A 12,508-nucleotide genomic window follows, 5' to 3' on the forward strand; every position below is an offset into this window, starting at 1 on the left:
TATTTTCACAGCAGTGTGCATTTTAATATATTATTTAGCAATGATGCATTCATGTGTAAATGTAACTTAAATGTCCCTGTTGGTAAAGTGGAGCACATTTACATGAATATATGTACTGCCAGGTATGAATGAATAATATAAATGGTAAGTGGACTGCACTTATATAGCTCTTTTCTGCCTTAGTGGTACTCAAAGCGCTTTACAATGTGATTCTCATTCACACACACACACACATTCACATAGCAACAGAATGGCCAACCTGCTCCACCACCTGAGCCCCAGCTGCCCAGCAAGTAATAAAGCTGTTACATAAATACTCAATTTTATATTTATATAGATATTTATATATATATAATGTATGAAATGTAGTGGAGCAGAAGCATAAAGTGGTACAAAATGTGATTATTCAAGACGTTAAAATTGTAATGTGAGTTTGTTAACCTTGGGATCCTCAGGCTGTTTTACTGTTAAGCTCTTGTCTTGCTCATTATAAAAGTTATACAGGTTTGTTTTTTTCAGAGCAGTCTAAGCCATCATCATCTTTCTTTAATTGATATATGATAAATCTTGCAGACTTTATATAAACACCAAAAGAATTATTGTGAAATTGTTGCGTTTTTACCGAATCTCTAACGTGTGTATGACAATAAAACGACGCATGATGTCTATGCAATGCATTACATAGACGTTAACCTAACTACATGTCTAGATACTATGACATATATGTATGCTGTGATGAGTGCATGAATAATTCAGACCAGAGCAATGGGTGTAGAGGTGGATGCAGGTTGTAGCTATAATTACATTTTATGTAAATGTTTCTCATCAGCACTTAATGGCAAAGACAAGCAACACAATAATTGGAAAGGTCAAGTTGTGCGGTTTCATTTAACATGCATTATACCTCACTGCAATAAACACTTCAGCCAAGCAGAATGGATGTGAATTTGGATGCAGCGTGCGTCCGTCAGGCTCTAAGGGTTAATTAGCACACAGCAAATAGAACTGAATGTCATTAGTTCTGCAGGTATATGGTAATTAACTAAATTTTGACCTGAAGATGGCACAGCTGAAAGGTCAAAGGTTGATCAGTGTTATTATAAAACATCCTCTTGAGACCATGAATATCCATAAAACCCAGTCTGTGGCAATTCATCTTGTGAAATACATCTATATAGAAAGTTTTCTCTGCCAGCGGTGCCAAATGAAAAGTCAAGTTATCCCAAAGGTCTACGGGTTTCATTGTCCTTCTAAATTTCATGGCAATCCATCCAACAGTAGCTGAGATATTTTAGTCATGACATGAAAGTGGTGACCTACAAAGAGAAATGTTGCTGCTAGTAAAAAAATAATTCAGACCCAGTGGACATCAGAGCACACAAACAAAACGTTAAACAACAATCAATGCAGGTGACAGTCCGATAAAGTCGTAAATCCTTCAAAACTTTAAATTCAAATTCATCACAAGGGTTTGATGAAAGAGAAAATAGCCAATTAGGCAGATGAAGCCCTGGCTCAAGTGTGGAGCCCATACTGAAAAGGAAATAAATAAAACATGTCCTTGCTTTTTGGATAGCAAATGTCAAAGTTGTCACGGTGTTGCCCTGTTCCATATGCTCTCATTGTATTTCTATTGATATGAATTATATTCAGACAGCATCTCTGAGAAATTATTCTCGACGCAGGCTTGACTTTTTCAACTTTTCCCAAAGCTTTCAGCTGCACTTCAGGGATTTATTACAGATAATTGTTACCGAGGTCGAGACAGATTTTCACAAATAAGTTATTTGTTATGTTTTCATACAAAGTGACTTTTTTTGAGTCTCAAAACTCCTCTCAGCTGAACTCATTATAGAACCTTCGGTGCAAACGTAACGCCAAACTCCACCCAGACCAAGTGATGGATGAAAGTGCACTGAGGTTGTGGGCGTGCCATTATCTGCCCATCTGAGCAGGTGTCATCCATCAACATCACAGAATCCTCCCAGAGGACCTTTTAGCACTGCCTCTGTTACCATGGTGTCCAAGGATGTTTTTTTTTTGTTTTTCTCAACCCTAATGTGTTCCTGGGAACTGGGGCAGTGAGTGACAGCGTGAACGCAGTCCAAAGTCAGCTGCCTTAACCTGGTCTCGCTAGCAGAGAGCTGAAGCGTTGTGCCGAATCAGCCGCGCGGAAAAATCATTGTGGGATTAAGAAGGACGCAAGAGACGGGGAGAAGTGATGAACGCAGGCAGAGACACAGGTGAGAAGGAGGACGCGACTGCTGCTCGAAAAGTAGGATGAACCTCCGGCAGCACTCTCACATTTCTGATGAGTAAGCCTCTCCAGGCCGTGAAGGGAGCCTAATTAACTCCACGAGGACATCCCAGAGGTCAATCACGCCTTTTCTGAACTGATTATGACTTCGTTTTTTTCTGTAATAGCCAGCACTTTCCAAATAATATGAGATAATAACCTCACATATAAACAAATGTTGCCCTGTCTCAGAAAACTGCAACTACGAAACGCTGCAGAGGAGAAGATAAAGTCCACACTCACCATGTTGGGCAGCGCGATCATCATGAACGTGTTTCGTGGCCAGATGTGCAGATAATTAGGCTTCATAGCAAACTGGGGGTAATAATGAAAGAGGGACCAATAAATATGATGAGGACAAAAATAGCTACAGTGGTGCATTCTGATACCGGCAGCATGTGATCACTGTGCAGAGGACTGACCTCTCCGTTGATGGGAGGCATGGTGAGCTCCATGTAGCCGTGAGGGATGTAGGTCTGGCTGTAGTTGAAGCGGCTGCGACGAAGAAACTGCTTCCGGATGGCAGAGAAAGCTCCATCACAGCCTACAATCAGGTCCGCTTGAAAATCCTCTGTGGATCCGTCAGGCCTGAGGGACGGAGCAGCAACATGACAAACCCACTTCAGTAAGACGTGTCATCCATTTGAGTTAAGTAACCAGGAGCTGATTTCACAGAGTAACTTTTCATGCTTAGCCTGAGGGTCCTTAACATCACAAAAAAAGAAAAAAACCTCTGAGAATTGAATAATTTAATGAGCAAAGCCTACATTTGGGATCTTTATTAGGCTTGCTGGAAGCAATATCGCAGTTCCTCCACACCTGTCAGACGGGCTGACACTCAGGTGTGTAAAACGTCTTCCCCTGTGGATGCTTAGCCCTGAGAAAATGTGGTAATTGCAAAGCTCTTACTCTGTGCGTCAGGTTTGATTTGACACACATGTAATGCAGACTGAAAGCCGATTGTTTGAGCTTTGCGTTCTCGTATTTGATCTTTTCCTCTGCAGGAGTTCACTTCAATTATGTTTTTTTTTCTCCTGATAAGTCAGTCACTGCCTGATATTCTCACATGTTCTGACCTGAAAGAACATTTTTTATTCAATGCATGAATTAAGTTTTTTTTTTTTTCCCCCACCTGGAGATTAAAATGACCCCTTGGCCTCGCCTTTACAGAACTTAAAATATAAATGATTTATTTTAAAGCCAAATGTAAAAAGTCTTAGTTTTTTGTTTCCATTGCGGTGTCAGGTCCAACACCTTCCACCATGACGGTACCTTTGGGTTTGTCAAAACAACAACAAATAGTAGTGTTATAATTGGCTATGTCTCCAACTATCATGTATTCTGAATCTGTATTTCTCCACTGAACCGATGATCCTGTTTTGCTTTTTTCTACTGAGCACAATGCACGTCCTTGAAGATAACATGGCTGGTGAGAACTGGTTCACATAGAGACAGCAGAAACTCCTCTATTCTATCAGTTGCTTTAGATACACGCCTTTTGGACAACACACACACACACACACACACACACACACACACTTTGTATTCAATCCAAGCAGTTTCTGTTAACATTTCAGTGAACTTCCACATGAACAGTGGTTAACCTGTTCACATCACAGTAGCTGACCAATTAACCTCGGTTGCGTAAAAGTCCAACCTCTGCACCGGGCAGGCCCAGCCCAAGAAGATCAATGTGAATCATTTCCAGATATCGGGGCTCTTTCTGATAGAGCTCTCGTGGGAACCCTGTCACTCCGAGCCCAGCGCTGCCTCAGTTTACCTGTGACCTAAGTACAGTCTACATCCGTGAGCTGAAGATTTCTCTGGTTCGTTTTTGGGCTTCCAACTAGTAGTTACTGGACGTGATTCCAGTTCTATCAACAGGATTGAGGAAATAGCCAAAGGAGGCTTGACATGTTAGATATGATGAGTTTTACACTAGTGATGGTGATGTTAGAGAGGAGAATACAGATGCTTGACACCAAGGCCAGAAATGTATTTATTTTTGTCCTCTCTAGTTTAACCAATCAGCTTCGAGGCCCATGCAGCAGTTTATCAGGGCTGTTGAGAAGTATTGACTCTGCAGGAGATTGTTTTAACTCCACAGCCCTGAAACAGGTTCTACAGTGGGGGTTTCAGGGCACCACAAAATGAGCAAAGGTCCAGGGCACCCCAAAATGGGGTTCCAGCATTCTAATTTTACTGAAAGGTGTGGTGGTTACAGATGATGACACCTGTAGCAACTGTCCACAAAGAGCAAACTGTACATCTGCTGCTTGCCTTTAAAAACTGCCATAAACAGCAGGTCTCAGTCTCCCAACATTCCTGGACCCTGTCTGATGGGTCACATAGAAAAAGGTTCCTGTCCTGTTTCAGAACTTCCATATGATCTGAGATGTGACTCTGTTCCCATCACAGCACCTAACAGGATGCTGCTGTATCTGTCAACTCAATGTTAAGTACCTCTGAGTATTACCGTGGGACTCCATCTTCTTATTTAATGATCCTTGCAGAATACATAATGATGTTTAGTGTTGCCAAATTGCCTTAGCAGCAGTCTAATTATTCAGGCACCAATGAACTATGTTGCACAGTGTAATTTATTTAAATACGTTTGATTATTCTTCACCTCAGAGACATCATGCATTCATCTGTTTCAGGTCACATATGAAGCTACGTCAGAACATACAGCGAGCAGCCACGTTAGCAGCTCAGAGAGGCTGCTCTTCAGCACAGAGGGGCCGTAAGGGGAAGAATGCTGATTACAATGCTGATGCTAACATGCTAACGATTGCAGACTTTAATGTGTACCATATTAGCTTAGGATCTTAGAATGTCAACATTTGCTGATAAGAGATAAACACAAAGTTATACTGAGGCTGATGCAAACGTCGTTTCATTTCATGACAAACCAAAGTACCAGACAAAACGAAACTGGGGTTTGGACCAATGAATCTGTTGCTACGCATGTCTTTGGATCACACATAGAGAAAACCCATGCAGGCACTGGGAGAGGATACAAATTAGCACAGAAATACCCTCGCAGAAGCAAAAATGCGAACCAATGCATTGCTGTTATCAAGACACATCTCTCAGCAACCTCCTGGTAGTGCAAGTCGGAACATTGGGAAGATCACCAAAGTTATTTTTTCTGCAGATTCATCCTCTGATGACCATGAATGTGTGTGAAAAATCCATCCAATAGGTGTGGAGCTGAGGACTAAAGCAGAGCAGTGACCTAACAATAGACACTTGTTGTCATCCACAGAGCCAGAATAACTAATAATAGGTGACCGAACTTACACGTAATCCTAAAAATGTTAAAGATTGATCCAAAAATGATTAACATTTACTTATTGAAACAACACTTCTGCATCACCCATCCATCATCTATCCATTATCTATCCACCGCTTAATCCTCATTAGGGTCGCGGGGGGCTGGAGTCTATCCCAGCTGACTTAGGGTGAAAGCAGGTTCACCTGGACAGGTCACCAGTCTATCACAGGGCTACACTTAGAGACCGACAACCAAACACACTCGCATTCACACCTACGGACAATTTAGAATCACCAATTAACCTCAACATGTTTTTAGACTGTGGGAGGAAGCCGGAGAACCCGGAGAGAACCCACACTGCATGAGGAGAACATGCAAACTCCCCATAGACAAATCCCAGGTGTCCTCAAAGGGACGCGGCGACCTTCTTGCTGCGAGGCAGCGGTGCTAACCACCGAGTCACCTTGCAGCCCCCTTCTGCATCAGACATGTCCGATCAACTCACAGCGATAGGAGAGGTTAGGAAGTAGGTACTTTACAGTGATTACAGACTAGCGCTTCAATGTCATTTTGACAAGTGGATTTATTAGAGCCGATGACCAGCTTTATTTCAAATAGAAACCACAGCGGTATGAAAATGCTGCGCACAGCGACCTGTAAATCTGTATACTGACTTTGTGCATAGTAAATCTGACAGCGTCTGGTTTCCTAACTACAGCATTGCTTGCATGTGTCTGCATCATAAGATGTTGACTTCACATTATAAGATTAACATGTTATTAAATTTACAGCAATAAAGTGGATGTACAGAGCGAACTATAGGAAGAAAAGAGGTCATGCACATCTATTTCATGTTGATGGCTATCTCTACATTTCCTGGCTAGTATGGGAGGAAAACAGCTATCACAGTGTCAGTGTACATTTAATTATACAAGCTGGAGAGAGCAAATATAAGCTGTCACAGCTCAAATACAGGGGAAGGGGAGAGATGTGCCCTGGATGAACAAGATGCACGGCACGGTGACGTTTGGAATCGTCACACAGCCCTCGATTGAATTAAAGTGCTTTTTAGTGTCAGTTTACTGTGGCAACAACTGCACAGTGACTCACTGTAATCCACATTTTCAGCTACTCGGCATGAAAATAAATAAACAGGAATGACTCTATCCACACTGAAAGGATTTTTACACACTTTATGTGAGGATGGATTCAATTTAAACACTCTAACTGAAAAGAGTTTCAGCTCCTGAATTCTGCTGTAATAATTCACTGCATGGGCACCCTAATCTCCACAAAAGAAAAGGCCTGAAGGTGTTTCTGTGTTAATTGGGTTGTAAATTGTGTGTAACATTTACCTCAAGGACAACCAATTACAGTGCAACTAAAAAGTCACGCCTTCAAAGGCAGCACGTTTATCACCATCCCAGACCTGGGGCAGTTAACATGTACAAGGCCATTACAGGCAGGAACAGACGGAAAACGTGATCAATACAGCTGGAGTTAAAACAAAGAATACAAATAAGCAGCTCCTCCTATTAGGTAACCCTCGGTGTGTTTGTGTGTGAAAACGGGTAACTATTTACCTGACAAAGGTCATTAACCCTGTTTCAGCGCTCCAGTCCTGCAGCTTGTGGTCGAAGTTCAGCTTTGTGTTTGGATACGTCTCTGCCTCTGAAATGTTACAAAAGGAGCTTATAACACACATGCATGTTTGTTATGAAAGCACAACGTATTGTTAAAAAGTAACAGGGAACTTTCACAATTCAAACAAAACGAAGGAAGCATGTCAGCAAAAAGTTAAATCAATCAACCACCGCAGGGCCGACGGCTTTGTGTCGATCAGCATAAATCTGGACAAAGCGCAGCAGTCAGTGTGTCTGGTTTTGTGAAAAGCAACATTTAGATGTCCCAAAATCTCTTTATCTCGACATTCACTGCAGGAGTCTGGATCGGCCCTGATAACACTGATACGATCACGGGCCTCTTCTGTTTTTTTTCTGCACATGGAGGCAATCTAATTAAAGGCAGACCCACGCTGTCACACATTATCTCCAAACGTTCACTGAGGCGCTTCATTAAATATTAGGCAAAATCCTTTTAGCTAAAAGACTAACACATCTCCTGACATTGCCTGATGCACTCGGGCTGTTTAAAGACTGTCACCAAGCTAAACGCACTGGGAGGATCTGCAGTGGTTGAAGCTCTGCTTACAAGCAAACAGATTCAATTAGGATGAGTGTTGGGAGGAGGGAGTAAGTCCTTTAACTGTGTGCAGAGTTCATGAATTATTAAAGAAAGGAGAATGCAGACCTGAAAGTTGATAAATGCTTTCAGAGAATTTCAAAGCTGTATTCGTTTACTGCATGTGCAGTTTGTCAGAATGGAATGGGAATGATTCAAAGCATGCAAAATCTCAGAGAGAAAATAACAAGTTAGAATCATTACCAATAAGAGACATGGTTGTTCAAGTTATTAGACTTTATGCAGGCATTTAGCTGCTGTGATCCTACTTAGAGTGGTGCGACAAACTGCACACAGTTCTTTATGGCTGAGTCCAAAACTATTTATTAAAAAAGGACATGTCCTGCATGTACGTATCACCTCTGCATTGATTTATAAAAAAAGTTGCTGCTTCACAAGGACCCTCTCAAAGACAGTTAATCATAAAGTGACATAGAGCTTAAACACAGCCTACAATACTAGTCATAACTGCATGATTAGCAAACGTAGTCACTCATTTTACACATATAAATCATCATCTGACCTCATACCGGTACACGAGAACTAAGAAAGTTCCAATTTCCGGACGGGGAAGCAACTTGGAGGCAGCTCTTCTGTAACATAATGAATAACTGAATAAGAGACTCTCACACCTGGATCTTAATGCCTTCATGTGAAGTTTCAAACAAACTTAACATGTTTAACGTGTGTGTTTTTTTTGTTTTTTTTTAAATTATTAAAAAGCTTTTCTAGTTTTCTATCTGATTGTTTTGGTTGATGTGAGTCCTCTGTTTCCATCGCCACTAGATATAAATATGCACGTCTTTAGGGTGGGGTTAATTGTCCTGAAAATGGATGTTTTCTGCTTGTTTGTTTTTTTATCTACTTAGAGAACTCAGAGGTTATGGGACCCCATGAGGAAACTGTACTGTAGATTTGGGCTATGTCTTGTAATATGAATAGATGCTTCTGACTTGAGCGTCTGTCCTTAACAGGACTGGAGATGTGATGTGCTTTCAGTGTGTAGGACGGACCTCTTACACAGCTGTGGTCTATCATGTGGTACTGTGGGCATGATGTCACTTCATGATTGACGTGTCCTGAGAACGGTCCTTGCGACAGAAACTGACTTTTTGATGAGTCATTGCTAAATCAATGCAGACATGTCTAGAATGGTTTTTTTTGTTTTTCACTGAGCTGGATGTGCAGGGAGTTTGATTTCTTGCACCACAAAGGAGACGAAACAATCAGTGTGTCTGTTGTGTTCTACTGTATGTCTAGAACCAGTCCATTGTTCACTCACTGTTCCCTATATAATAGACAGGAGTGGGTTTTCATTCTATAGATTTCAGACACCTTTGAGTCATCACCAATTTGCGTCATCACAGTAACAGATAACACGTGTCATTGTGACATTGTTTACAAAAAGACACGTTTTTGCTCCATTGTGGAAAATGCAGAAATTGGATTCTTACATGAAAAGGCAGACATGTGCACTATATGGGCATAAAGGAGTTTTTTCCTGCATAGAAACATTTTTGGTAACCCCAAAGAGGTTGTAGCCAGCACCAAAAGAGAATCAGCAGAAAAATGATTAGAAATTAGAAGTTTGCTACTTAGGGATTAATTTATTCAAGCACAATAGACTTTTTTTTTTTTTTAATCAAATGGTCAGAAATAACAGGAAAGACATTAAAGTCAAGTTAGGGAACACAGACTCTTTCCCGAACAAAACCTCCTCAAAGACACATTCTGAGCAAAACTCTGCATAGGCTCCATTTTTACATAAAACATTCTCCTATAATTGTAACATTCCTCTGAAGTGGAGAAGTTCACGGTATGAATCCACTTCTACATTCCTGCACCAGTTTTATCATTAAATGTTATTAGGGAAAACATTCTGCTGCCGGTGTTATAATATCTGGCAGTACAAAGCTTTGCATTACCGGACATTAGGTTGGGACTCTTGCTGAATTTCTATGAAAAGACGCGCTGCACTGTGTGTAAAGCTGAACTTTACGTTGGTCTGATGGCATTCAGCTCGGGCTTCTTCTGAAAAGTCCAACCTTGTAAACTTTCCATGGTAACGATTACGTGGAAATGTCTCCGGCACTTAACCAGATACATTAAGCTGCCATCAAATTACCCCAAAAACGCTGCTCAAGTGAAAGGAGCTCATTAAAGGAATTTTTTCTTGTAAGAAATGTTTCAGCTGGATGTTAAAATACCACATCCCCTTAACTGTGACTTGGTTATTTCAGGACCCTTCTTGTGACATTGCTTTCAGTGTTAATGCTCCAAGGCTGTTTCTTTTTCTTTTTCTTACTGATTTACAGAGAGAACGTTCTTACCTGTTAACAGCTCTTTGTTCAGGTTGGCGCGGTCGACTGACAGGATGTACTGAAAAGAGAACAATCTGTAATGCTGCAGTTCTGCAGGTACAGCAGCCTCACAAACACAACTATAACACCGCTCATTTAAAACTGGAACAGAAATCCTTGAGGGTTTATATTTTCTAACTCCGGTTACTTTCACCGTTTTTCTTAGTTGTCTTTGTCTTATTTAACCGTGTGGGTCCCCATGAGATGAAGACTCTTTGCCAAACTGGCAGCAGGGTAAATAAACAACTATTTTCAGGCAGACTAGCTTTATACACTAACAAGGACACATTTAATTATAAAACCACTGTTTCATAGAGTTGTACGACACAATGCAGTCTGACTCCTCACTTGCACCGCTCATCATTTGGTGCGGTTACTTCAGTTACCTGCACGTGTGAGCTGTTGAATGCACACAGGGTCTAGCAAGCTGCAAAGTGAATATTTAATCTGCAGACCGAGTCAGTACGCATAAAGCATTTCTAACAGTTTGACTACAAACAAGCAAATATTTGCAGCATGGACACAGTGTAATATCCTTTTCAGCATATGTAGCATATATGACAGTCAGTTTAACAGTCCTCTAAAATAAGCAGTTTATCAGAAAGTTGAAATGAAAACATATAGTCATTAGTGCTTCTTGCTTATTTGAATATCAGATTGAATGAATACGACGCAGGACTTCACTAAGCTAATGATTTACACAGTTCTTACAAAAATACACACTCTCATTTTGTGAACGTCTTCAGTTCTATGTGTGACAAAGGAGAGGATTACCTGGCCTTTTTTGCCGTAAGGGATGGGGGACTGTTTCCCACTCAGTGAATGAATCATTCTTGCATGCATTGGGATTCCCTGGGAGACGATCTGAGCAGAGAAACAGACGTGAGCAAGCATTACATGTGCAGACAATGTTACGGTACGCAATGTTAAATCAGTGTCTTCAAGTGAAATATGATAAGTGAAAAGAGGTCATCTTGATATGGACAGCCAGCTACTGCGCGCGGTGACTCAGTGTCTGGCCTTTGAAGCGTGTATGAAGACCTGGTAAACAAGACCTTATTTTGTCATGCTGGAAAGTCATGCGAGTGTAAAAACTAAGGGACTGATGCAGACTTCTCGAGCGTGCATAAAATGCTCAGTGCAACGAAAAAGAATGCTGACCTCAGATGCCAGAAAAAAAAAACCCATCTTGAGTGGACTTACAAGCAAAGAAAGGAAGGTGTTCCCTGGAGACATATTTAATATTTCATGACGAGAAATAAACAGAACTGTTTGTCTCCACTCTGGTCTGTAACACCATATCTCCTTACCTTATTTCCACTTCACCTGTTAGACAGTAAATACATTTTATGTCAGCGTACCTTCTCCTCCATTCCGACATGCTTCAGTGCTTGCCGTCCTCGGTGAGACAAGGCCAGGTTGATGCTTCTGCCCTTCACAATTTTGGCTTGCCGTATATCTGACCAAAACCACACACGCACACATCATTTCAGTCCTACATTCTTACCTGTGAGAAAGTATATATGCTGTTCATAAATATTGTAATTGTGATATGCAGGTGCATTCTTCACAGAGTGGTGTGTGTGTGATATGACAGTTATTTTCCTGAAAAACTAGGGTTTCAAATGAGTTTTTTGAGTGCTACCTTCCCGAGTTTCAAAGACTTCCACATCAAAGCCTCTTTTGGCAAAGAAGCAGGCATTCAGTGCTCCTACCTAAAGAGTGAAGGGGATATACTTTGAAAATTATCACAATTTCACATTGTCATACATGAAAAATCACCTTGTGGCTGCACTGTATTGTACTGTATAGGCTGCATAGTCATTCCTAAACACTCTTCTGTAACCTTCTTTTCTTTACTCTGCACTTTAAAAATGCAAATACACTTCTTTTATCATTCTTTCCTTTCCCTTCCAATTACAGCTTTGTAAAACTGACCCATTTATAAGAGGCCTGTTGCCATGGAAAAAACACATTTACAGCCAAGAGAAAAAGACAGACGACGTACAAGTGAATTAATAATTCACTTTCATTTTCATTTCTTACCAAACCACCGCCCACAACTGCTACAACTTTTTTCTTGGATTGTCTTTCAGGTGATCTCTCCATTGTCGTCAGTGTTCTTTGGTCTGACCCCGCTCACTGTCCAGTCCAAAGTGATCTACAGGACAACTGAGTTAAGAGTTAAAAGAGGAGGAGCGCTTTGAATTCCATGAATGTCACTTTCAAAATCAGTTCCCCTTTCTAAGCAAACACAAAAGACAGATAAGAGGGCTTTCCAAGCAGCGTTAGACAATTCGCTCTGGTGTCCTAGAAGCCTAAACCAGATAAAAA

General features: G+C 41.0%; 1 protein-coding gene across 1 annotated transcript in view; it reads right to left on the reverse strand.

The window, feature by feature from the left end:
- kmo (kynurenine 3-monooxygenase) overlaps positions 1-12,353 on the reverse strand; it is a 20,591-nt gene extending 8,238 nt beyond the window's left edge. The window contains exons 1-8 of the mRNA XM_008280170.1: positions 12,221-12,353; positions 11,820-11,889; positions 11,536-11,633; positions 10,949-11,038; positions 10,145-10,193; positions 7,157-7,244; positions 2,719-2,884; positions 2,540-2,611 (exon numbers count right to left, since the gene is read on the reverse strand). Of these exons, the coding sequence (XP_008278392.1) occupies positions 2,540-2,611; positions 2,719-2,884; positions 7,157-7,244; positions 10,145-10,193; positions 10,949-11,038; positions 11,536-11,633; positions 11,820-11,889; positions 12,221-12,283 (696 nt within the window). The 5' untranslated portion in view covers positions 12,284-12,353. The remainder of the gene's footprint in view (positions 1-2,539; positions 2,612-2,718; positions 2,885-7,156; positions 7,245-10,144; positions 10,194-10,948; positions 11,039-11,535; positions 11,634-11,819; positions 11,890-12,220) is intronic.
- Between the last annotated feature and the right edge of the window lie 155 nt (positions 12,354-12,508).

This window comes from Stegastes partitus, unplaced genomic scaffold, assembly GCF_000690725.1.
Source record: "Stegastes partitus isolate 25-593 unplaced genomic scaffold, Stegastes_partitus-1.0.2 Scaffold184, whole genome shotgun sequence".
Classification (NCBI taxonomy): Eukaryota; Metazoa; Chordata; class Actinopteri; family Pomacentridae; genus Stegastes; species Stegastes partitus.